The 26,540-nt window shown below is 54.2% G+C and overlaps 4 protein-coding genes and 1 non-coding gene across 5 annotated transcripts; 3 read left to right on the forward strand and 2 right to left on the reverse strand.

The window, feature by feature from the left end:
* Positions 1 to 2,083: 2,083 nt before the first annotated feature.
* COL26b_011808 (uncharacterized protein) lies at positions 2,084 to 2,350 on the reverse strand (the record flags this gene model as incomplete). Its single annotated transcript, XM_053184464.1, has 1 exon — positions 2,084 to 2,350. The coding sequence occupies one exon, from the start codon at positions 2,348 to 2,350 to the stop codon at positions 2,084 to 2,086; it is 267 nt and encodes an 88-aa protein (XP_053031583.1).
* A 13,698-nt stretch (positions 2,351 to 16,048) lies between these two features.
* On the forward strand, positions 16,049 to 16,130 carry COL26b_011809. The gene has a single exon. It is a non-coding gene; the product is annotated as a tRNA-Asp (tRNA).
* Positions 16,131 to 17,793: 1,663 nt separating this feature from the next.
* COL26b_011810 (uncharacterized protein) lies at positions 17,794 to 18,921 on the forward strand (the record flags this gene model as incomplete). The annotated part of the gene is made up of 6 exons (XM_053184465.1): positions 17,794 to 17,853; positions 17,988 to 18,102; positions 18,152 to 18,174; positions 18,225 to 18,262; positions 18,308 to 18,445; positions 18,498 to 18,921. The coding sequence occupies 6 exons, from the start codon at positions 17,794 to 17,796 to the stop codon at positions 18,919 to 18,921; spliced, it is 798 nt and encodes a 265-aa protein (XP_053031584.1).
* Positions 18,922 to 21,336: 2,415 nt separating this feature from the next.
* Positions 21,337 to 23,094, forward strand: COL26b_011811 (uncharacterized protein; the record flags this gene model as incomplete). The annotated part of the gene is made up of 6 exons (XM_053184466.1): positions 21,337 to 21,522; positions 21,587 to 21,798; positions 21,858 to 22,069; positions 22,125 to 22,301; positions 22,358 to 22,746; positions 22,801 to 23,094. 6 exons carry the CDS (start codon positions 21,337 to 21,339, stop codon positions 23,092 to 23,094), a joined length of 1,470 nt encoding a protein of 489 aa, XP_053031585.1.
* A 177-nt stretch (positions 23,095 to 23,271) lies between these two features.
* On the reverse strand, positions 23,272 to 26,495 carry COL26b_011812 (uncharacterized protein; the record flags this gene model as incomplete). Its single annotated transcript, XM_053184467.1, is given in 6 exon segments — positions 23,272 to 23,881; positions 23,940 to 24,724; positions 24,738 to 25,160; positions 25,225 to 25,363; positions 25,423 to 25,751; positions 25,806 to 26,495. The coding sequence occupies 6 exon segments, from the start codon at positions 26,493 to 26,495 to the stop codon at positions 23,272 to 23,274; spliced, it is 2,976 nt and encodes a 991-aa protein (XP_053031586.1).
* Positions 26,496 to 26,540: the final 45 nt, after the last annotated feature.

Here is a 26,540-nt window from a genome sequence, read left to right on the forward strand (position 1 = left end):
ACGAGGATTGTGCCCCGTCCGCCCCATAAGCGCTCATGATGCCATTCCCATACCGCTCCCCCATTCCCTTGTGCCCCGCCATGGAAAAATTGCAGCAGGAAAAAAAAAGGCACAGAAATATTGGTTGTTGTCCAAACAGTGGTGAGAAAAAAATAGCGCTCATGCGCGTCGACGTCAGCGGCTTCTGACGGTTGCCCAATGGGACTCCTCCGCGTGCCGCTAGAGACGTTGTCGGGCGGGAACAGGACCCCTATGATTCCCCATTGACGTCCGCATCGTCGACATGTGCGTTTGTGGCTCCCCCCCTCCAATCCCCTCGACTGGCCCAGCAGAGAGACTGTTGCAGCAGTGAGGGGAATCAGGGGAACTGAAGGAGGGGGATCCCTTGGGGGTGAAAGACATCATGCACGATGATGTCTTGCTCCCGTCGCATAAGGCGCTAGCATGATGTTGCCAACGCCGTTTGTTGTAGCGAGTGTGGAATGAAGGGACCCCTGGGGAACAGAAAATTAAATCTCGTACCGCGCGAATGTCGGCAAATGGATCGATTGCCAATGCATGTCGTTCGCGAGGGAAAAGGCGAGGCTCGTATCTTGGGATGAAAGACGAGGTCGGGTCCCCCCGTTTCTGACTGAATGTGGATGTGGACAGCCGAGGCAGGCGCAGTGCGTGCGTTGGTTCGGAATGCAAACAGCGAGCACAAGAGCGCTGAGGCTGCTGCCTGGGCCCCGGGCACGGATCCATGGATAGCCGAGGCTGGTGCTTGGGGGTTTTGCCCAATGGCTGGCGATCCCTTGTCTGCCGAGACCAGGTGCGGCCAATGAGGTGCCGAGAAAAGGAGATCTGGTGGATCCCCGCCGCGCCCAATGGGAGATCCCGGACCGGGGATGACTAACCCATTGGGCAGAGAGGAAGCAGAAGTGAAGATGGGCTCTGCCGAAGAAGAGAAGAAAAAAAATATTCCATAGGGCGTTTGGGCGTTTGGCCAGGATGCATACCCAAACTCAGCCACGGTTGGGCAAAGAGCCAACCGCCCGACGAGCGACGAGATGTCTTCTCAGCCAAACATCTCATGCGAGATTGAAAGGCGAGAGTCATCTGCAGTGGAGCCAGATCATGTCAGGCCATGACACCGTCGTCTGCTGGGCGGCTTCATTGGCTGTCGTCCACGGGTAGTGGGAGGGAGAGCCAAGTGCCCCACCGGGAGTCCTGTCGGCGCCGAGTCGGCGTCCAGGTGCGGGCCCGTTCATCTGGAGATGGCCGGGGCAGACACAGAACATGGACGACGGAAGAGGCGCCAGGCACATGACTGCATTGAGCTGTTGGTTGGTTGTTGACTTGCCGTTGTTGACACCTGTTGTTGGTTGGTAGGCAATGTCAATGTGATGCAATTTAATTGCCGTGGCAGGTGTTTGCTGGCTGCTGCTTGACTGCGCAAAGTGCTGTGCCTGTCTTGGGGTTCGTGTTCGTGGGGCCCGTGGTGGGTTTGTTTCATCGTGGACGGGTTGACCCTGTGACGGTATTCGAAGCGAGGTCGAGAAGAATCCAAAGAGCGAACACAGACAAGCGGGTCAAAGAACCCCCCACCTGACTGGTCGAATTGGAATGCGTCTTCTTTTTTCTCTTGTGCTTCTCTGAGCCGTTGCCAATTGCCCGCCCTGAATGCGGAAGAATCGAATGATTGATGAGTCGGCTGGGTGATAGGACCCTGACGCAAGCCCCGAGTGCCGCAACGTGCCGCCGTGCAGGTGATCGGCGGCCCTCAGAGGACAGGACGGCCCCGCCGACAGCGTTCGCTCCCATTCCGCGGAGCCTTAGTGCAAACTCAAATGCGGCCTGGGATCGCCGGCCGACTGCTGATCCTGGGGTCCTGGAGCAGGTCTCACTCTGTTGCTCCCTTTTCTGAGGTAGAAGAGAGGGTTGTTGCAGAGTCAAGCTGGGTAAGACTGATGGTCTAGCCCGTCGTGCATCTGGGGCAGTTGAGGCCTAGGCCATCGTCGATGGTTGGTGTTGTTGATGTGTTGTTTGTTGAAGTTTGTCGTTGTCGTTCCGTCACCCATTCACCCAGCCATGGCAGCTTCACTCATTTGTAACCGACCATCTTGGCGCAGCGTTCGCAGTAGTAGAGGTTGTGTGCGATGCGGACCATGCCGGTTGAGCTGGAGTCGTCGGTGGAGGTGGCCTCGACGGACCTCGCGCAGCGCAGGCAGCGGAGGACCTCGACGGAGGCAATCGGTCTGGCGACGGAGTCCATGCTTTGTCTGTAGGACGAGGACGCGGAAGAGAGGTCGGAGTCGGAGGAGGAGGAGGAGCTGTAGTGGATCTTGGCAGGTCGTGAGCTGGAAGGCATATTGGTTGTTGGTGGATGTGGTAGTGGTGGTAGTTGTTGTCCTTGGTGTTGGCACGTTCAGTGTACCCTTGGTGAAGTTGTATGTTGGAGTTGGCTTGGTGTCAAAGTCCAAAGTTGGGTGGGAAGTGAGGCCGATATAAGTGGTTGTGGGAAGGCTTGATGATATATAGGTAGAGTAGCCTGGGAAGGATAAGAAGAGTGGTGCACAACCCAAGAGGGGGGGTGGGAGGGCAGGGGGGAGGGTAGCTTAAGAAGAAAAAAGGAGTGAAAATGAGGACCAGGGTGAGGTGTCTGGTCTGTCAGAGGGCGTGCGAGTGCTTCTCCCTCGGGGTGTGTGGGATCGACAGAAGACCAGATGGATGAAGGGCAAGCGTCAAAATTGTGCAAGAACCGCGGAGACTCTTCTGTCTGTTCGGACACGGAGGTGACTGAGCGACCGCTGTCTGTCTGTCTGCTGCCGAGTCTTCCACAGAGAGAGAGTGTTTTTTGTGCAAGCCCGTGCTTGGGGGGGGGAGATGGTGCAGACGCCCAGCTTGACAAGGGTGCGTAGGTGTCTCTGCTGTCCAGCCCAGCCTCAGTCAGAAGACAGGACAGGGAACTGGGGGAGTGCGCAACGTCAGGCACAAGACTACGCAGAGGGCAGAAGCCAAGCCCAGCCAAGCCGAGGGAAGGGGCGTGGAGAGGGGTGTGCGATGCAGATGCAGAGGGCGTGAGCGAGTTTGTGCAGAGGCAGACGGTATTCTGCTCTCTTAAGGTAGCGAGATGGTGTGGGTGGGGAGGACGAAGACCGTGGACGAGCAGACGGACGGTCGGGGATGGGCGAGACGGTGGAAGCCGAGGGTGGAGACGGTGGTGGTGTGGTAACGGAGGGGTGTGCACCGTAAAGTTGACGTCGGTTAAGGTTCCTGGGGGCCTCGCGTTAGTCCATGCTGCATTTATTACGGTATATGCATGCTGCTGCATATGCACAAAATGAAGGGGCGTGCGAGCATGCACAGAAAGGGGGAGGAGGCCTCGTACGATAAGTGAATTCGCTCTACCGGGGCGCGAATACAAGTTCAGCTGGATAGGGGGGGCGTGTGCAGCTTGGCTTCAGCACAGTTGTGACGGCAGTGTCGAAGCAAGAGGACGACGAGGACGACGACGGGAAGAGGTGGTCGATGTTGGTTGGTCGGGATGATCTCGACTCAAGAGCTTCTTAGTCGGACTAGCCTTGGGCAGCGCTGCGGATGGCAGGTTGATACGGTGCTCAATCCCAAGGTAATTTGGCCGGTTCTTTGGGTTTCGATAGCTTTTTGAGGCCTGCTCTTCGCACTTTCGCTTGTATGTGCTCGTTTTCTGAGGCCTGCTCGCTTCCGCACTGCGCAAGCGTATATCCTTCGAGGATGGGTGTGATGGGTTAGGTTCTTTTCTGGAGGTCCGGTCAAGGCCCTTGCTGAGGTTGTTCTTCAAGCGGACACTCGGTGTGTTTACGTTCCAGCCAGTGGGGAGCTTATTTCAAGCAAACGTTCAAGCAAACGAGCCAGTCGCGGACGGCGAAGAAGAAGAAGAAAAAGAAATGTTTGGACGGGCTCAACAAAGGATGCGTTTCCTAGAACGGGGTATCACGGCAGATGGACGATGGATGGGGTGAGGGGGGCTTCGGGGAGTTTTAATACCTGGGCGGATCCAGGGTCCAACGGACGATAATATGATCAATCAGACTTCTAGACCTATTTCTGATCTCCATTCCCATATTTGCGTCGCAACGCTTGATCGCATCCATGGAGGCTCAATCCATCGCCGATGCCAGGATGCCCAGGGGGTCACCCAAAGACACAGGCAGTCAGCTCATCAGTCCGAGACGCTGGTAGACAGTGGCTTGATTGCGCATCTCGATTACAGGACTTCTGGGGGACCGAGGCGAGACGAGGCGAAGACTGGAGAGAGGGGATTTGATGGAGCTTCAAGCATAGCCGTGCAATACAGACACAAAACGGCGGAGCTAGCAAGAGGAACTTGTGGCGCCGGATCAACTAGCTGGTTCCCTCCATCTTTCGACTTCTCATTCATCAAGACGGGGAGGGGAGCCACACGGCCGCGAAGCGATGTCGACGCCGGCCGTCTTACGTGGAATGTTGGCGTCTCATAGGGAGGCCGCGCGGGGAGAAGTGGGTTCCTTTGGGTTGGACGGCTTTTTCGCTTTACCTTTGACAAAGCAAGGGGGATAGGATAGGATAGAACGGCATGCGGTATATACGAGCCTCTTCACTCGAGGCATGTTGAAAATAGAGCACGAGGTTGAAGGTTTCACGTTGACCGTGTATGTATGTCAATATGCAGGCCCATGGCCAATTCCACGGCTGCCTGGGGTCGGAATGGGAATCTGGTGAAATCCGAGTCACCAACGACTCGCCACCAACACACGCGATATGAATGGCCACAATCGTGGAAAGACATGCGTACGCACACCATCACGCTTAGAAGAGAGCTTAGAAGTCGCAATGAGGCACAAAATGGTGGGAGGTGGAAGCCAAGTCCCCTGACGGGGAGCACCCCGGATCGCCGACGGATCCCCCCCTTGTGGACTACACTACCGTCTCGACTCCCCTCAGACCTCTGGAGACGTTCGCAATCCTTTGATCAGAATAACCTGCGACTGACAGAATTGGGGCCGCACCGGCATGTACGTCTGGGATTGATGTGCCCATCACTTCTGGGGACCGTCTGCACGAAAGCCCCCTCCCCGTGGATAATACGGCATATCAACCTCAGAAAGATGGGAAACTTTCTGACGGAGGGTAAATTACAATGGGGTGCGGGATATGGAGAAAAAACGCGCGCATGCTGCATTGCAGAGCGAGAGTCCACGCACGCACCACGCCCAAAACGTTGGCCTTTTTCGAAACCCCGTGCGTGGACACTCTCGCGCATCCACAGGACGGGAACGTCCTCAAACTCTGAGTGGCCTTGGGACGGACGGAGGGCCCGAACCATGCGACTCTGGGAGGGAATTGCATGTTGCCGTAAACCACCGCTGTAAGGGTCCTGGGTTGACCGGTCAAAGGAGACGTCGGCCTCCATTGGAGAGAGCGAAAGAGGCATTGCAAGGGACCATCGAGATGTGATACCTATCCCCGTGGTTGATATCAGCTGGGACTATCCCTCGGGAACATGGTTTGACAAGAGCTGCTGCCGACGAGCACCACCAACCGCAGCGGAAAGAAATAAGGGTTGCGCCACGCATTGTGCCTCTATTCCTTACTGCCACCATCCTTTCCCCAATCAACAAGCCCCCCCCTCATCCCGAAGGCTATGTTGAAGGATGAGAGAGGACTGTTCGATTCGGGGTCCTAGAGCTTTCCACCGACTCCATATCCCGGCCTTCCGGGAAGGGGAGGGTCTGCCTCTCGGCGAACCGACGGCACCATCGCTGTCGCTGCGCGTGCGAGAGGGACCCGGGGTCGGGGAATTTGTTTGGCGTACAGGCGGTGCTGTCTCTGGTATATTCGAACTGGGGACCGACGGGCCAACGAGAGAGCCGTGGCCCCCAATGATCGAAGCAGAGACTAACACCAAAGATAGGGCAGGACCGCAGCTGCGTGAAGTGTCAATGGGGATGGAGAAGAAGACGACGAGAAGCATGGGCCAACTCTTCATCAATCTGCGTTTGCCTCAGAGCTATTTTCTCCCCTCGTCGTTTTGTTTCTGTAGCTATTTTCCCCCCTCATATCATGCCATGCCATTGCCAATGCTGGGGGAGGCGCGGCACAGGGCTGAGAGGGATTAATCTGCGTGAGGGAGTAAGAGAAACATTTCATTTCGATGCAGAGAGTTCAGCGACAGCCCGCGAGAGTTCTCCGCCTGAGACTGCATGGCAATTTCTGATCCATCGTGATGAAGGAACGGCGGCGCGCCCAGAGACACGGCCGTTGGGAGGATTCCGCCGAGATTTGACTCGACTCGGGTTCGGGGGCGCGGGAAGAAGGGCGCTGCGCGGCGCACCCATCAACTTCGAAATTTCCAAAACCCTAAAAAAGGGAACTCTATCAAGCCAAGAACTCAACGTGAACGTCTAGACCACCGTGGTTGTCTAGGCAGACAATAGATTGAACAGACACAAACCTCCGCCCAGCAGTGCCTTCGAGACAGCAGACACACAAACAACCAACATACTTTGTGTGACATCCAACGAACAAGTCATTCCATTGGAAGGCAGAAGCAAAGCCCCCTGCCAGCCCGCTCCATCCGCCACAAGACCACGGGATGCGAATTTCGATTCTTTCTCGCATCGTGACTTTTTCTCGTTTCCCATCCCAGATGTGCCGCGCATGGCATTCTCCGATTTCCAATCAGTTCCCCCAAACCCCTCTTCTTTCCGCATGTCAACAAAGCGGCCTTCTCGCGATGGCGCACCAGCTAGAGGCAGAAACTCTATTACCCCTCTTCTAGCACCCTTCCTCGGCCTTCCCTCGCCGTCTTCTCTTTCTTTCCCTCTTGTCCTCTTGCAGGTAAACATCTCGACTCAGGGTCGTCTGCTTTTGCCTTTTCCCGGCGAATTATTAATCGGCAGGTACTGCAGGTGAAGCCATCTGTGCGCCTATACCTTAGGTTATACTATCCATCAACATATACACCACACAATCTTGAGACGGCAGTTCCCCCCCTCAAGAGCTTTAAGCCACAGTGTCTCGTGGTTGGTCAATGCAGCACTGATCCAAACCCTTCTCTTCAAAAGCTCGCCTCTGTTTTGCAGTTTACCCGGCCACGGCGAAAAGGTGGCTGCAGCGGTGGCTCACCACCTCAGCTCACCTCACCCACCGTCTATGCAACTAGCCGTCATAGTCGAACCGGCCTCGGCAGCGACGACGGCGAGGAGCGAGAGCAGAGGCGGGATTACCGGCTGTTACGGAGTCAACCACATGGCGACTAGGAGCTGCCGTCGGGGGTAGAGCAATGGAAAACTGTCCGAATACGGTATGGCTTCTGATGACTCCCGCAAACTCTCGATCTTTGCGCTGCGTCGCGCGACCCACCCTGGTCGATCCCGCCACCTCTTTGTCGATGTCCAAACCCAGGATCCCGTTTTCTTCAGCTCTACGTTTTCTGGGTGGTGGTGTGCGGCGGACGTCGCTGAGTGGTCGCGTGTCCCCCGTAAGGGCCTGATGTTTCCTACCGTCCCAACCCTCTTTTCGACATGTATCCAATTGAATTATGCAAGCCGTCTTGTCAGTTTGAGTGACTTCCATAGGGCAGAGACTAGCGCGGGAGGGGAACGGCGGGCATTCCACTTAGTGTTGACGGTGTGTGTGTACTCGTATGTGTCTATGCGAGTAAAGAGGTGGCACCTCGCCTCTTCGCGTTCTTGACTGATACGTGCATGCCTCGCTCCCAAGAAACGACCAAGAAGCTCAGCCAACCACCACCACGTAACCTCGCCCGAGGAGCCTTTCCTGGCGCCGAGCATTCTCTCGTTCGTGCCCCTCTAGCTCTTGTGCACAACGCAAAGGCTATAAGCTATGCACTATGCGCGACGTGTTACCGGGAAGAATGCGCAAGAGACTAGAAGCAGACAGCACAGCGTAACTCCGCATCGTTCATCAGGTGTTTCCATCGGCCATCTCGCATGGCATCGTCGTGTTCGAGACGGGAACATCACGCATCGATGCTACTTCCCAACCCCTCACGTCGACCATTGATTCCCCCGTTAGCCCGTCCCGTTATCAACTGATACTCACGAGAGACATGGGGCTGGCTCTGTGGTGGTCTAATCAAACACCCGCTTGGTTCCTCAATCCCGTCCGGGGGGACAGGTAGAAAAATTGCCCAAAGTGAAATGCCATGCAGAAGAGGATACAACCAAAAGACCACGCAAGCCCTGTCGCGCTGCCGAACGCCTTCGCCTCCAGACTTTTTACGTGTATCCGTATCAAACAGTGATAACAACCCTTGCGCAGTGCACCAAACCTCGTCTATTCTCCAGATAATCTCACCATCAGAAACGCGCCCGTGGCTGTGGCTGCAGCAAGCCATGCCCGGCCCTTGGCCCTTGTAACTCGCTCACTCACTCACCCCCGTTGCGCGTTCACACATAATCGTTAGCACGAGCAGCCGTCTAGCGCAAAACCTCAGCCTGCCCCCTTCTGATCCTGCCGTGCCAAAGTTGCTGATGTGGACATGATATGATAAGCACGGCAGCGGGAACCACGCGCAGGCTGCAGAATGCGGTGCGGGCGGAACGCCAGTGTTACTGTTTTGCTCGCTAACACAGCACCAGGCTGCATCGAAACAGTCACGCCTTCTCGGCAGGCAGGCTGTTTTGTCAGCGTTCGAGGGTTTCGCCCGGCCGGAATTAACGACGGATACACAAGACTGAAGTTCCAATTCCCCAGGGTTATGAATCTCCCAACTCCGTGCTTCCCCTCAAATGGAGCGAATGTCGCGTGTGTGGTGCGGACACGGCACCGTCGGGGTTGAAAGCGTGAGGCTTATCTCCTATACCCCATCTCCCCCAATACTCGCACCCGGATACCCGTTCAAGTGCGAGGTGCCCGTCTTTGTGTGTACCCCATCAAGTCCGCCCGCGCCGAGGGTGCCGTTCCGTGTGGTGCAGAGCTGCGGCCCCGAACCTCCTCGTCCTCCTTGCTCGCATTCGGTCAACCAGGCATTGTGCTACGTGCATAAACCCCGCGACCTCCACGTTCCCCGTCAGTCCTAATAACTCAACTAGATTACAGTAGATACAAGACCTCTCTCTCTGTGTCTCTGTGTCCCCGGGATCCCACACGCCCCCTCTCATAGGGCAAAGGCTTGGACCCCTCGGGTGTCGTCTCATGCCCAGCTGTTTTGCGCAGAGGAACTGACATTGGCAGCGACTTGAGACAGCCCAGCCAATCATCAGGGCGGATCGAGCGTTCGGGCTCGGCACGGGCTGACGGACTCGTCAGTAATTTTGACTCATTAGTAAAGAAGAGGAAGGACCCTTGCGGGAAGGTAAAATTATACAATTATCAGATAATCCGTGTGTCAAGGCGTGTCAGTGTCTCGCCTTTTCTTCCTCTTTGCCTAAGCGGCCACGGGGTCTTGGGCTGCCTCTGCCTCTGCCGCGCCTTAGTGTGTGTATGAGTAGACTGGAGAAGACGCTACTGCGAGAGCCGTCGTCGAGCGGGAATGGGGGGTGAGTGAGGGGTGGAGGGGCAGACTCACGCTGCCCATCGAGTTCCCTGTCAGGTATCGATCATTTCGCCGAGGCATCGTGATCAGACGAAGAATCCCATCCCGCCAGCTAACCGAACACCCTAATTCTCCCATCGCGATTCACCATCGAACATTGATATCGTTATCGTCGTCCTCCCTCGGGACCAAAATGAGATCCAGGGCAAGGCTTCTTGTTCCCTTCAGTAACGACCGGTGGACAACTAGACACCTTCTTCACCGGTCCGACGGACTCTTGTCTTGGCCCTCGAGCGTTGTTCTGCGTCTCTAGACGGATGCCGGACAACACAGCAGCACGCCTTTCGGTTCGTTGCGAGCGCATTCGCATCGTCGATGTAAATACACTACATCGCCGATGAGGGGGCGAATTATACAGAGACGCGACGCTCTCACATCGCCACATCAACCCACGGACGCGACTATTGGGTGGGATGGGCAATAGTGATTGGCATCCCACGTTGCCGTAATCGTTGACTGCTGCCCGCATCGAACAATTCCATCAGTTCTTACAAAGACGGCTGCCAATCACACCAACTTGATCGGCATTATCAAGCCTTACCCGTTGCAAGCCCCCATCGGTCGCACATCCGCTCCCAGCAGCTAGGTAACTGTGGGGATGATTTGCTCTGTTCAGGCATCCCGAGCGGCCATCGACAGGCCGTGTAACTGTCCACGATGTGGTGATGTTCGCCTATGCATTGATTGCGCGCGCCGCTCGGGAAGACGAAAAGAGCAACATCAGCCGTGTATCATGAGGTGTCGACGCGGCAGCAGGTGACCCTGTCGCGCATGTGCACAAACAGTTGATGATACGCATAGACGGCTGCCAAGGCATGCTGTTTCTCAGACTGAATCTCAGTGTTGTGGCATGCTTCAAAGGGCCGTTTGGCGATGTCTTCGTGAGGAGACGACCGCAAGAAGATGGCCCCAACCAACGAATCACCTTACTGCAAGCCAAGGCTCTCCCCATCTCCATTCTCCAACGCGTTATTTGAGTCATCCCTGAGCTGATACCCAACAACCTCTCTACCAAGACCTTGGGTTAGTCACAATACTGTCTCGCGACATCACGATGTCGAGAGACGCCAAGGGTCTGTCTGTCTCTGCACAACTGCACTCGGGAGACTGTAGGCGTGTCGTGTCGTTGTGCAGGGTCTCTAATACCGAGACAAGCCTCCTCCGGCGCCGTCGCGGGAATGCGGCAGCACGCAGATTCTCGTCCCCGGAGCTGGCTAACTGACAGGCCCCGCCCGCGTTTCTTCTTTTGCACATCGACAATCGACACCAGCATCGACGGCCGACATCGACAATCGCACAATCCGACAAGCGCCGTCCGGTGAGTCTCACGAACAGCGTCTCAGCGCGATCTCTTCATCGTCTGTTTTCCTTAGTCTACACTCCTTTCTCGGGTTCATTGTCCGCGGCAAGCAAAACCCTTTTCATGCTTGTCATCGAAACGAAACGCGATCGAAACGCTGCTGGTGGTAATCCCGTACCTATCCCATCCGCCGCTTGTGCTCGCTTGCGCGTGCCATGAGCCCTTGGTGCCTTGTTCCCAACACTCCGGATCTCGATGACATGCCAATGTTTCCAATTTTCTTCTGCTTCGTCCTCTCGATCGATGGCCTTTTTTTCACAATCCCATTGGCAAAAAGTTTTTCTTCGTATCCCATCTCCGGCCTGCTCCATCGGCCACCCTTGCGTTCATAATTCCCTCTCCTCGGCTTGTCTATTTTCTGCTAGCCCTCGGCCGGCGCTAAGCTCATGATTCCATTGCATCCCTTGGAGGAGGGTATCGTGCCCTTCCCCGATTCGCATGCAACTATCGCGTACAACGCACTGCGCTTCCCAACCGTGCACCTGACATTGATCCGGTTAGTTTGCGATCGCGATCATAGACGCCGATGCTAGGCATCGATATTAGTGCCCGCTATTGGCCAACGGTGCACGCTGCTGCCGTACTATCTTCACCCAATAATCTTTCTTCCAACGGCTCACCGTCTCATGTTTTGATGCGTCCGTCAGTCTGTCCGCACCGGCTCTGTGGGCCTGGCTGTCAGGCGTCCCGATGATGAGTGTCTCTCGATTCTTCATCGTCGATGAGCAAAGCTGGTTTTTCTTAGGGTCGATGGCAGCACCATTCATTCCACTCGGCTCAGGACCCAACTGGATACCGAGCCACCTTTCCCCCTCGTTCGCAGCCTGCGCCGCGTCCCTCGGGGATCCTCTTCGGCGAAGGACCTTTTTTTCTCGCCATCGAAGATTCGACTCTCGCCTCCCTACCCACAGTTTTACCCCCGAGGCGTTCTCCAGCACTCTGGGGCCGTGCCGTGAGCTCCATTTTGACATCGCCGATCCTGCCCTCATTTCAGCAAAAGGCCGTCAGCTCGCCCGGCGCAGGATCCTTACAGGGAGAGGGGGGTGCAGCCTCGGGGAGGAGCAGCAGCTGGTTCACCAAAGCCAAGCTTCTGCTCGGAGGACCCAGTGGGCATTTCGCGCTGGGGACACCCGTGCTGATCAGTATTGCCCTGGGCGAGGAGTCATCGCTGATGGTTCCGCTGGAAATGCCACCTCACCGAGTCTAGACCATCGTCGAACCAGGCTGGGATCTGGGGGGCAGGCTGTCAGGTTCCTGGCCATTGGGTACTCTCCCCCAAACCGTTCTCCGCATTTCATTGTGTCGAGGAGCGAAGGTTTATGGGTGCAGATGCAGACTCTCTGCCCTGCGGCTCTCGTGGGTTTCTCCCCCTCTCTCATTCACACTCTCTGTTGCCTGCTCCTTCAGTATTAGGCTGAGTGGAACCAACAGAGTCGTCTTGCTGGGGCCATGGCCAGCGTTCCGTTGGCAGTTCAACCGACGCACACTCTCTTTTTCCCTGTTTCCAGTCGCAGTGTAACCATACGAAGAGTCTCGAGCCAGTCGCTCCTTCCGTTTGATATGGTGCCATTACTCAGGTCTTGGCTGGACGTGACAGGCCACGAGGGCAAAAAGAAGCCGTGAGTTAAATGGTTAGACCACACTCTGTTTCCTCAGCTGACTCGACTCTTTTCCAATCATCGTGAGAGGCAGTCGAGGGTGCCTGTCCCGTCGTCTCAATGCTCGTCTGCCATCTGAAGGCAGAGTTTGCCGTGTCCCGAAGGCCTCGTTGCCTTAGTCAAAGGGAATGTTATTTCTCGTGTTGTCCAGAGTCTCTGAATGGCTGATGACGGCAGAGTTCACGGCACGCCCGAAGGCACGCCGAAATCTTGAGGCTTTTTCAGAAAAGAAACCATGTCTCGTCGAGAAGAGGCCCCCTCTTACTATGCGGCATATGCCTCTTTCCCCTCGGGGTGTGCCATTATATTCACGCAACGCAATTTCATGTCGTCCTGCCTTTAACAACACAGAGCGCTAGTCGCGCCTGATCGTCCACCTCGATAAAGCAATACCGACCTCCAGAGAGAGAGACCCCCTCATTTGCCGTTACCCCCTTCCTGTTCCTTGTCCAGCAACTGCCATCGAGAGTCTCGAGCAGCCGTCTCGCTTCACGCCTACCACAATCTCACGATGCCTCGGAATGTCGTTCCTTTTCTCCCTCTTACACCCCCGTGATCTCCAGCTGGCATCACGGACATGCCATCCCAAAAGGGAGGAACGCTAACACTAACCCGCCGAGCGAACCGGGGGTTCGATTGGGGGGACCGGAAGTGATGTTCGGGGTCTAGAAGCGCCGTCGACGGGATGGCATGCGACGCCAATGTGCGATGATGAAAGTGCCTGCATGATTGACCGCCAGGGAATGGAATTAGGCGTCTCCCGATCGATGACCTTGGTTTGATCCTTGTGAATCTGGATTTTGGGTGGTCGTTGTCGTCTCCAGGGATGACGATGGGGGTGTAGGCCATCATAGATGCGCATCGCCAAGGTGCGTCTCAACAGCAGGAGTTGTCGTGCGATGGCATGCGAGTCGGATCAGCCCTCGGCGTACGGAGAAACATGGCGAGTGGGACTTTGTCAATCCTTCAGTAGATACAGGTGAGATGCGATGATGGTGCGTTGCTCAACGTCAATACTGTGGTTGATCTTCTCACGGCTTGCGAAAGACGTCGTCGCGCCGTTGAGGCTATACTACGGCTCGGCACACGGCGTCGCTTAGGCTGGCTGAGACCCTTGGGCTAAAGCACGCCCGCCGTAGTGTGAAGTCCCTGTATGCGAGATGACATACCGGATAAAGTACAGCGTAACTTCGCTTGGGGAAAACGGTGTTCGGCCGTACGTACACCGTGACGACAACAGCGCCCCCTGAGAAGGGGTGACAGGCTGTCAATTTCCGTCCCAGGAGACCGACGGGCGTCGCCAAGAACTCACCGCATGATCGGTTACTTCGGCCATGGTGCCATTTCTGCCGTTCGTCCAGTGCCTTCCATAAAGGATGAGGGCCCGAAGGCTGAGGCTCATGATGCCGCATCCGAGGTGCCCCGCTCCGTACATTGCGGGGCCGCGGGGTGCGTCCATGTCTCGGAGAGTTTGCTCCGGTGGGGGAAGCTTCCAGCAGACGTCGGGAGAAGCGGGATTGGCTTGGCTTTATGCCTGGTGCTTGTGTAACGAACGACTGCTGAGTTATGGTTTGATACTTTTTGAGTAACGAGGTCGTCGTCGTCGTAACGGCCTCCGATCATCTCGATCGGCGGATGAGACCCTTGTTTGCGGGCGCCTCATGCAGGGCTGAGATGGTTCACGCAGGGTTTGAAGGTGTCCAGATGAAAGGTAACGTTCAGGGTAATATACACTCCCTCATGTATAGAAGTAGGTAGAATTGAGGATAGGCATTTGTGTGGACAAGGCAGCATTCTGTTGCTTGAGCATGTCCCACATCGGGTATGCCATCCGCGGAACCAACGTGCGAATCATTTCCAGTGCTGTATACATACTTTCTAAGACGAAGAAATTGGTGTATCACGATGGTCCTTTTGGTGTTGCTTCTCCGCTCTTCTGTGTGGAAGCGTGCGGAAACAAATATCCTATTTTAGGTGTGGTCGTCGCAAGTCAGGCAACATGTATGCAGCGGCGGTTGGTGTTTACCTATGAGCGGATCTCGTCCTTAATAGATACAACGGCGGTGAAGTAAACCTATCTAGAGAATTGAAAGAAAGTCTAACCAACCTGTTCATAGTACCGCATCGGGCTGGTGGCAGTCAACGTTAACTTACCGTATGCAATCTTGATCCCATCTATCAACCGACCAGAAAACAATGAAATAGACGTACAGCACTACTTGTGCTTCAAAGACGGTGATGTACTTCGCTAGGCCGACATACTCAGCAGCACGGTCTGAGGTGTGTGTCTCATACACATCATTCTTCCCACATTGCCAACGGTATTACAACATTACCTTGCTTCTAGCTACATAACGTGATCTGCACTCGGATAATAACGCTACAGGTACACATGTAAGTGTGCCAAGTTGAGATCTGATGGACTGGGTTGACGGGTAGTTCGACGTGCCCCTAATGACCCGCGAGACTCTACTCGCTTGCCATGCGAATACCAACTCCATCTACTCATGATAACACATCAATAGACAAGAATCGGATAGTCACCAAAACTTAGACCGTGAGCAAGCAGTGGCCGAAGAGTCAGCGAATACATCGAGGGAACATATGGTATGCTGGAGTAAGCTATTTGCAGATAGAACATGCTCACATACTTAGGACAAGGAAGTTTCCTTCTCCCCTAGATTCAGTAAAAAGAGAATTCTGAGAAACGACACCATAAAGGAAGAGTTTTGCTAGTCAGGCAGTGTTCGTTAGCTATCCGGGCAGTGTCTCCTATGATCCGTGATTATAGAGAGAACGATAGAAGTAGTAATCAGGATGGATAACAACGACGATAACAACGACAATAACGATAATAACGACGACGATAACGACGACAATAACAATAATAACGACGACGACGACGACGATAATAATAATAATAATAGACGATAATAATAGATAATAATAACGACGAAAGCGAGCATAGGAACTACAATAGTCACTTTAGGAACATGCTACGGGTTATATACGTGTGTGCCCAGATAGCCAAATGACACTGCCCGACTAGCAAAACTCTCAAGCAATTTAGCTTCTAGGAAGCTCTGGTCAGTAATAAATACATACTAACCACATCAAACGGCCCAAAGGACCCGAGGCGAAGTCCGTTGCCCGGCTTCTGGTGACATCAGCTCCGCCCTCGTCCAGCTCTGCAGGAGCCCCGCCTTCCGCGTTTCCATCGGCCAGCCTAGAGTATCTCAGACACCAGCTTCCAGCATGATCACGTAGCACCAGCCACAACGGAAACAAATCAAAAGTTCTCTGGGCAAACAGCAACCGATAGTTAGACATGGGAGATTTTACAGCGACAAATTCATACAGGCCCCATCCGAGACCCACCGATTCAAGCAACATCCACTTCACAACGGGACCCCAGCTGAATGAGTCACGATTGGGGTCCAGTAACACATCTCGATTCAGAGATATCAATCCTCGATAGTCTAGTGGTGAGGATATCGGCTTGTCATTCTACTAAACGCCGGGGACCGGGGTTCAATTCCCCGTCGAGGAGTTCTTTTTGTGTCTTTATGCTGTTACATCTTTGTTTTCATTTTCATTCTTGCTACCTGGGCGGGTGTTCCTGACTATCCAGGTGGGTAGCAACTATCGACGACAGAATAGATAATAACGATGGGAATAGGGGCGATAGGGACGACAGAGACGATAAGGATAATAGGGGCGACAGAGACGACAAGGACGATAGGGACAACAAGGACGACAGGGACGACAGGGACAGCATCAACAGTAGGGACAGGAGAGATAATAGGAACAGTAAAGACCATAGAGACAATAAGGATAATGGAGATAATAGAGATAATAAATTATTAATAGATGAAAATTATTGCACCTAGTATAATAGTTGCCCACCTAGATAGCAAGACTCTTTATTTTTGTTTTATTAATAGAGCGCTTAAGTAAATGTGATATGGCATATTTATATTCACCTGGCTGCATTTGAACAGAAGTATCAGTCACAGAATCTAATTGAACCTCAGACATCTATATCCTCTACTGCTCTGGGTGAACCCTTGGGTTTCTGAGAACGAAACAAACCAGCAGCGATCTAGACGGCATGGGCATAATGATTTCAGGCGGTAATACTGCCTAAGAATTGCGGGTAACCGCGGAAGCTTACTGTCACATAATACTGAGAACATCAATAGAACATAAGAAAAGAGTATAAACTAGGCCCTATGATCTCTTGTTTTCGTCGTCGTCTTGCCTCAGAGAAGCACCATAAATATAGAACTGCTCATCAGGCCACGCTGTGGATGATTGCAGGGTCCAGGGTCGTGCGCAACACATGCGTCGAAAACCCCCCAATCACATCCGCCGTCAGCTTCTGTAACCGACGCTGACGGCAGCACTTCTTCATCTCATCCCAGCGACCAGGAAATCGCGCCCACGACGGTGCCACAGGTGAGACCATGTATGCGGCACAGCACCAATCACATCCTCACGTTCGGCCGTCGCAGAACCAACGCGCACCATCAGATGTGGAGGTGATCGGAAGGGGGGCCCAGGAGAAGAGAGAGGAGGAGCCTGAGGGAGGTCTGGGCCAAGAAGCACGGTTTCGGAGGCATCCCTAAAATCCTCGTCCCCTCTCTCCCTCCCCCCTCCCCCCTCCATTTCACACGCTTTCGTTTGTGTGACCCGTGCTGCTGGTGCCGCCGATTCGCTTTTTCTCGGTCCATCTCCCCTTGCGGCCGGACGAACTTGCGATTTGCAAACCCAAGCCGCCGGTAACATGTCTGATTCGAGAAACGGGGACGACGTGAGTTGACCTGCCTTTGATTCCTTCGCGCTCTCTTCCGCCTTACTCATTCAGTCTAATGTGCCCCTCCTTTGCGCGCCGAAAGCCCGCCCATCTTCCGCTCCGGTCGGCGCTCGGCGCGCGGCAGTGTGCTGGGTACATGACTTTGCTGACGGGCTGCACGTGCAGGATACCCACCGTGACGACGATGCCGACTTTGATCGCATCTCCATCGATGCCGAGGTGCGTCTAGTCCTCTCATTCCCTCATCTGTTTGTAGATTAGCTGAGACTCATCTAGTCCTTGGACGAGGCGCTGCCTCCGTCTTTAATCTCCGTGCGACCCAGCATCCGTGAATACTGCAAAGAGAACGGCCGCACGTATCACAAACTCAGTGAAGGGAGTGAGTACGACGCATGACATGGCCGAGACAGCTGACCAATCCATGACACCCGAAGAATACATCCTGCCCAACGATGTCGTATGTCTCCCTTCAACCTACAACCATTGGTGAATTGCCTCTAACCAGTCAATAGCTGGAGCAAGATCGATTATGTAATGCCACCTGTTGGAGACCATGAAGCTATTCCCACTCACTTTATCATAGACTTACAGCATCAGCTGTGGTTATTAACGTGGGACGACAAACTCTGCATGAGCCCGATGCAGGATAACGCAAAGCGAGTCCTTGACATCGGCACTGGTACAGGCATCTGGGCTATGGAATATGGTAAGCATTCTGAGCGTAGCCGTGCTGGGTCGCATCTAACGTGTCGCAGCGGATCTTCATCCCGAGACCATGGTTTGATGACTTCTGAACCATGTATCCGATAAGTTGCTAATGTGATCAAGGTCACCGGAGTCGACCTCAGTCCCATCCAACCTGACTAGTATGTCCATCCAGCCCACTGACGTATGCGGGGCTGACTTGGCAGTGTGCCCCCGAACTGCATGTTTGAGATCGACGACGTAGACAAGGATTGGAGATGGACGATACCCTTCGACTTCATCTTCGTGCGGCACATGAACTCATGCTTCAAGAGCTGGGAGAAGATGCTGGCGCAGGCATTCCAGTAGCTACACACCCGCCCCGAACACACAGAGAACCCAATCTTACTGTTGCAGGCACCTCGAGCCTGGCGGCTACATCGAGCTCCAGGACAACGCGTGGCCCATCCTGTGCCCAGACGACTCCATGCCCGAGACCAGCGCCATCGCCAGGTGGTCCTCGCTGCTAGTCGAAGGCTGCAACAAGATCGGAAGCTCAATCGATGTGCCGACACGTTTCAAGCAGCTGCTCGAGGAAGCAGGCTTCGAGGCCGTCGTCGAGCACAAGAGGATCTGGCCCGTCAGCCCGTGGCCCGCGAAGAAGAAGCTGCGAGAGGCAGGCTGGTGGGTTCAGGCGGGGAGCTTGGCGGGTCTCGAGGCGTCTACGCTGGCCGTCTTCACGCGCGTGCTGGGCTGGACGGAGCAAGATACGAAAGACTTTTGCGAGGAGGTGAGAGAGGAGTTGCTGAATCGATCGGTTCATGCGTATTGGGAAGTGTAAGTTGATAACCGGAACGTTGTGTTTCAACAGTCAGGGCATCTACTCACTTGTTTTTGCAGATTTAGCGTTTGTGGGAGGAAACCGTACTATGCGTAAGGTAGGTCAACTGTGGAGGAATTAGTCAAAGGCTGGGCCGCATATCACCCATCTCCGTGAACAGGACATATGGGAGGCACCTCGTTTGCATGGGCGAAGGCGTTTGGGATTGGAGGATTAGGTCAAAGTCACAACATAAATCATGGAATGACAACACCACACTAATTTCACCATCTGTTCTTCGGACTGTGATGTGTTTCATCTGGATACTAAGCCGCCAGGCAACAGCAACGCTATGGTGTGGCATAGTAACGTACCACGTGGCCACGCCGTCTGCGTAACAAAGGCACCTCGAATTGGAGAACTGCAATGCTTTCCACGGCACCGCCGCTCGAATACATCCAACTTTCAAATCATGAATCTGAAGAACTTGTGGCATGCGCTTCCACTCACATCCGGCTTCTTCGCATCAACGTGTCCCTCAGAAATCCACGCCACGATCCCGGAGTCAGACGGTCATTGGTTATCTGACCGCAGATCAAGAAGCATATACCAGATTCATTCCCTTCTCGAGACCTGCCCGGAAATCACAAGCCTTGACCTGCGATTCGCGCTTTTAGGCTGCGTCGGTTTTCCGGAGCGATGGAGTTTGCCCTTGGACCCAGCAGGCGGCACGAAGTATGTATCAGCAATACAGGACCTCTCCCTTGATGGCTACAACTTTGGCGACTCTGAATCGAACTATATCTCACTTTACGGATGGGATCACACGCTACAGTGGATCACGTCGAGGAATGCCTACAAGTTCCTAAAGTGGCGTCTCCTTCCGCGAGATCAGAGGGCAAAGACGAATCTGGAGTTGTGGCTCGAAGCCATGGACTTTTCTCAACTTCAGAGCCTGTCAATCAGGTGCGATTCATGCCGGGATAGCTCTACCGACTTGATCGCGAAGCTCCTCGCTCCCAAATTACCAAGCTTACGATCCTTGTCTGTCGAAGGCCCGGACATGCTCGACTTCATCTTGGCCATACCGGCTGGCTCGCTCAACCAGTTGACCTGGATCGAGCCTCAATATTCTGAAAAAACGCTAAGACTGATCCTCGAGCACCACGGAAGCAGTCTCACCGAGCTGGAATGGAGGAGCGCAGAAACTCTCTACCGCCCTCGTCCTCTCTTACCAATGCCGATCTTGCGAGACATGGGACACCTCGCACCGCGTCTGAAAGCTCTCACCATAGACTTGAACCGCCACAACACAAGTTGGCCCTTGGATGATATGGCGACTCTTATGAAGAGCAGTCCAGGCACCCTTTCAAAGCTGACAGTCTACTTTGAGATGGCGAGCGAATATCGGCGGCAGAAGAACGACGACTACTGGGACGGCCGGGGAGAGACCATTGAGGAGTTTGCACAACCTTTGCTGAACTCTACGACCGCTCGAGAGCTGGCGCGTTTCTTGCGAGAGCACGGCGGGCAGTCTCTAGAGCAGGTGGAATTCTTTGCGGGTGATTGGGAGCGGGACTGGGGCGAGCCGCTTCAGTTCACAGACTGGCTTCATCAACGACGAGCATGGGTTCACTGTAACCTGGGGAAGAGAGGGGGAGAGGTTTTGTGTCGTGGAAATGACACTGTTGTGCCTAGTGTTGATAAAAATCATGTATGACGAGCAACAAAATGTGCGTAAGGTATTTTGCGAGGAATTGGAACCATAAGAAATGAAAATATACTGATCAGAAAGGTATGGTCATTTCATGGGCTGAAGTTTCTTTTTGGAAAGAGACAGAACTATCAACAGATTCATGCTTACACGGAAATAAACCCACGAAGCACGTAGTTGCGTACTCATCGACTTGATGGATAGAGACCCCCCTGAAAAGCGCTAAACTCATAGGGAGTTCCTCAATCACTGATAAGAACAGAGAAGACCGAGTCTCGCAGACAAACAAACGACTGGTCAGATTTTCTTTATCTACGCCAACAAAGGGCCTTATGTCGTGCTACCTACCGAATGTGGCCAAACCCCGCGCCGCCATAAGCTCGCGCAATTCGGGGTAAGCGGCACGATTCCAGTTGCTTAGGTGAGCTGTCGCAACGACTCCGCAGCGTGTTTTAGTGCTTAGCCGACCTAAATCCCGATTCCCGCCCGCCCGCCGCGGTATTGCACTCATTGATCGTCTCCGAGTCGATGGCGAAATCTGCAACCCTTCAAGACGACATCGCGCGCCTGTGGAACCTTGCACTGCAGGCAAGGGTGGTGCGCAAGCGCAGTACAAAACCAGAATGGCAGATATCACAGTCTCAGAGGCGTCGCCTCTGCTTGCCGCCGCCTCCTCTTCCTCTTCATTACTGCCACCACGACGTCCGGTAGCAGCCTCCGATATGGCGTCCAGAATCAAGACGGCCCTCTGGGGCCCGCCGTCGGTCGAGCGCTCGCTGCTCATCAAGCTCGACTTCACCGTGCTCATCTACTTCTCCGTGGTGTGGTTCCTGTTCGGCATCAATCGCGCCAGCTACAGCACCGCCTACATCAGCGGCATGAAGGAAGATCTGAACTTCCAAGGGAAAGTGAGTTGTCTTCCATGAAACACCAAACACCGGTTGGTCCGGTTCCATCCTGACTCTGTCTCAGGACTTCAACTACATGCACACAATCTATCTCGTCACCTACGCCGTGTTCCAGATCCCATCAACCTCAATCTTGACCATCGTCAAACCGCGATACGTGTTTGTCGCCGCCAACACCGTTTGGAGCGTGCTCACGCTGGTCACTTTCCGAGCGACTCACGTCTATCAAGTCTTCATTCTCAATGGGTTTGAAGGCGCCTTTTCTGCCATTGCATAGTAAGTCCGCCTTTGACGCTCGTGAAATACACTCTGCATATGCTCACATAACATCTTAGTGTGGGTGCGCATTTCATCTACGGATCGTGGTATAAGCAATCCGAGCTTGCTACCCGCGCAGCCGTCTTCTGCGCTTTTGGCAACCTCGGCAATATGGCGGGAGGCTGGATCCAGGCCGGTCTTTTGGCTTCTCTCTCCAACGGCCCGATCGCTCCATGGCGGCTCATTTTCGTGGTGGTTTCATGTGTTACAATCCCCTTCGCCGTATTTGGTGAGTGACCCCTCCTCCATAGCGACAGACAAGCGGAAGACTGACGTGAGGGCAGGCTGGTTCGCGATTCCCGATCTGCCAGAACACCGCTCCGCCAGGTTCCTATCTCCCGAAGAGAGGGACCTCGCAGTTACCCGCCTCGGCCGGACCAAGACCAAAGAATGGGACTTGAGCATTTTTCGGCGTGTTCTTCTCAGCTGGCAATTCTGGCTGCTCCCAACCGTGTTCATGCGTACGCCTCCTCTCAACATAGCCGGCCCCCGAGTTGATGCTAATAAGCAAGAACAGTCTACTCGCTCAGTGTCCAAGCGATACAAAACAATGTGATGCCCCTCTGGATGGCCTCTCGCGGATACGGCGTCATCCAACAGAACAACTACCCGACAGCAATCTACGCAACAGGCATCATCGCAACGTTCATCTACTGCGCAGTATCTGACAAGCTTCGCTCTCGCTGGCAGGCGTCCCTGTGCATAGGCTTCACTTTCATCGTCAGCAGCGCCATCTTGATCTCAGACCCGCCAGACGCGGGCTACTTTTTCGCCTTCTACCTCATGGGCACGACGTACGCGCCGCAAGCGCTCTGGTACTCGTGGATGGCTGATCTCACGGCCCACGATCTGCAACTCCGAGCAATCACGACAGGCTTCATGAACTCATTCGATTTTGCATTTGTGGTACGTTCGCCTCAAGATGGGTGATGTTTGGTTCCATTCACTGACTGGGCTTAGACGTGGTGGCCTCTTATCTTTTATCCCGTGACCGACGCGCCAAACTACCAAAAGGGGTACATTGCCAGCTTGGTGACGGGGGCGCTGACCGTGCCAGTTATCTTGTTGATTGCTTTTCTCGAGAGGAGAGGAAGACGAAACGGAACTCTTGCTGGCAATATCAATGAAGGTTCCTATTCAGACGAATACACTGACACCGTTGAACACACCAATGCTAACGAGCGCACCAACACCGACGAAGATGCAAATACGGCAAAGGGCGCCGAGATAGCGACAGATGTGTCGCGCAGGTAATTAGATTGCTTTACATAGAGCACCTGCGAGGGCAGCATAATTCATCACTGAATTTAGCGCACTTTTCGACGGGAGCATTCCTTCACTCTCGCTGCGAACTTCAAAGTCAATCGATCTACTTGTCTCTAAGAGGAAAATAAAAAGCCCATTCCCGCGCTTCGAACCCTCTCTACCCTCCTATCCGGCCAGAACCAATCTGAATGTCTGCAACTGGAAGGGACCAAGGTCAACCTCAAACTTGCCATCAACCAAGGGAACATCTGCTTCGTCGTCCTCAAGGAGATTCGTCTTGTGCACACTCTGCAACTTCCACCTCGCCTGCACCGTCGCTCGTCCGCGCCCACCAAGGCTCTCATAGATTCGAACAATGACGCTCTTACCCGACCGCACCGGCAATTCGCCGTTGCTGACGTCTTCATCATCTTCTCCACGCTTGATAGTGTCGAGGACAAGGTTCTTGTCACCATCCAATACGATTGGAAACTCCCTCAACGGCGAGTCCGCGGACATCCACATCAGCTTCAAGGGGTTGTTGAAGTTAAAGGCAGCTCTGACCGTATCCGGCCCAAGAGGGCCTTGGTGAGGCAGGATGGCCCATCGGATGGTGTGCTTGCCCATATCGGCCTGGTCGTCGGGGGCCTTGGCGGAGCGCAGGAGCGAAAGCCGCATAGTGTTGCCGACTGTGGCAAAGCCGTACTTGCTGTCATTGAGGATCGAGACGCCGTAGCCGTATTCCGAGAGATCCGCGTACTTGTGGCTGCACACCTCAAACTTGGCCATGTCCCAGCTGAGTCCCAGAGTGTCAGCTAACCGCAAAGAAGGGATTCAAGGTAACGGATACTTACGAGGTGTTATAGTGAGTTGGCCGCCGGATGACACCGTACTGGGTATCGTACGATGCCTCATGGTGCCGAACATCCACCGGGAACTCGACCTTCAGGAACTTCATCGTCTCATGCCAGTCAACTTCCGCAGTGCACTCCACATACGACGGGCTGGCTTCCTCATCAAAAGGCTCATCAAAAGGAGCACTGAGGCTGATGGTGGTCTTGATAGAGCTGACGTCGCTGATCTTCGTCTCCGTGACAACGCTGACCTTCAGAGGGCCGTCTTCAAGAATCGAAGTGGTGGACCCGTGTAGCTCTTCCCGAGTTTCGAGATGGAAAACCTCCACGTCCCAGGCCTGCCAGTAGATGGGTTTATCATCGAAAATGACGAACTGGTTCGCCTTTCCTGCGAGAACCTGGCGCTTGGTGCTGTAATCGTACAAGGAAGTTATGCACCCTTGCTCGACGGTCACCGAGAAGCGGGAGTTCTGCATTTTGAAGACGCCTTCGGAAATTTCCTCCACGGTCACTAACTTCTTGGCTGTGACTGTTGGGGTATCTTGGATAGAGAGGAAGGTCCCATTACCTTCGGCGATGACAACCGACCCGTTGCTAGCGAAAAGTACCTCTTTGCGGGGCCACGCCAAGGTGTTGAGAGCGAGTTGCTCATCGTCAGCAAACCTTGGCTCGGGTCCCTCGAATACACTCAGAGTGCTGTATATATCTTGGAGAAGGGTGTCGCGAATTTGGAAAACGTTTGAGTAGATCTTGACGCGTGTAAGTTCAATTTCGTATGTCTGGGTCTGTAGGGCATACCTTGTCCGAGTCGTCATAGCACATCCCAATCGCAGTTCCAGGAAGACAGTCGTGGAATTGGCAGAGTAGAACGCCTTCCCACATCTCATCGAGTTCCTTCTTAGGATACTTGTACAAGGGATCATGGATGGAGGTAATCGTGGCAAGAAACTCGAGATCCCTAAGGAGGAACTCAGCTCGTCTGTTGTTGTTCTTCGTAGCGGCTTGGGTCGTGTAAGTGCCACGATGAAGCTCAAAGTACAGCTCCCCATGCCAGGTTGGAAGCGTGTGCGCCTTCTCTTCCAGCTTATCGAAGAAGTCGTCAGGGGTGCCTCCGAGATGAACTCGGGGGAGAAGCCCGGTGGTGTCGGCGAGGCCTCTCAGTCTCCGAAGTCTCTCAATCTGCTGCCAGGTAGGGCCGCCACCGCCATCACCTTTTCCAAACTGGAAGAATGTCAATCGGCGATCAACGAACGATGCACACATTTAGAATCGATAGGGTACTAACTGCCAGGAGAGAAGTGTGATCCTGATCTAGTGTCCTATGCTGCGTCATACTCTTTTTGATGTTGTCAAACGTTGCATCGGCACAGTAAGTCTTTGCGGGCGGCATGTGGCAGATGACTTGACTTCCATCAAGAGCAACCCTGTATTACTTAGATCAGCAAAGACCCTATGAAATCCTTTGGGGTAAAGCTTCCCTTACCAGTTGAAGGACGTATGAGGGAACTCATTCATGTTGTTGAAGCAAATCTTTTGCGTCAAGAACCTGTTCATCCCTGCTTGCCGACAGAGTTGAGGGATCTGACTCGACTGGCCGAATGTGTCGGGTAGCCAGCAAGTAGTTGACCGGAACCCGAAGTTGCTCTCAAAGAACCTTTGACCGTAGAGAAACTGTCGAACAAGGGATTCGCCGCTCGGCATATTTGTGTCATGCTCGATCCAGCAACCTCCAATGGGTAGAAACTGGCCCTCCTTGACCTTGGCTTTCACTCGTTCCCAGGCATACGGGTAGCCCTCCTTCAGCCATTTGAACTAATTCGCTGGCATTAGCAGCGAGTTTCGAAGGCCAAGGAGCGAATGACTCACTTGCTGAGCTTGAGAGCAAGCAAACTTCAGTTCAGGGTACCGATCCATTAAATCGCACTGATTCGACCATGACCGAACAACTTTGCGCTTCGTCTCCTCCCACGGCCACAGCCAGCAGGTATCAATATGACAATGCCCAACAGCAAAGACATCAGGCACCTTTTCGCTGCGCACAGAAAACACCTTGCCCGAATTGGTGTCAGGGCCGAGGTACTCTTCAGCAATCCTCCGACTCTTCAAAATCGACTCCCGATCACCGGCTCTGAAAGTGTTGGTAATCCGCGTCGCAATGTTCAAAGCTTCACGCTGCTCCCATGAGTCTTCGGGAAACTCCTGCGCAGCCTGGTGAATCACCTCGATATCCGTGTGCAGCTTCCGCGCCTGCACGTCCACGGCGACGATCTCCGCCTTAGCGAGGACAAAGTACTTGTTCGGATCCGGCGGCTGGATCGCGTTGCCGTTGGCGTTGTTCTTGAAGATGGGATCGCCGGCCGCGTTTCCAAACATGCCGTTGCACGCCATCTCGATAAATACGGTGTGCATCTCGCCGTCTTTGAACGCCTCCGGGATGGCCCACTCGATGCGTTCGCCACGGCCAGTCAGCCCCTGGAGGGGCTCGCCCTGGGCCGTCCAGACGGTGGCCTCGTTGCTGCAGTCCCAGTGTAGCTCGAGGTGCTCCATCTGGCGCATCTCTTCGGGTATCGTGATCTCAACACGAAACCAGTGGGTCGACCA

The sequence above is a fragment of the Colletotrichum chrysophilum genome (assembly GCF_026319265.1).
Source record: "Colletotrichum chrysophilum strain AFK26 chromosome Unknown scaffold_152, whole genome shotgun sequence".
Taxonomy (NCBI): domain Eukaryota; kingdom Fungi; phylum Ascomycota; class Sordariomycetes; order Glomerellales; family Glomerellaceae; genus Colletotrichum; species Colletotrichum chrysophilum.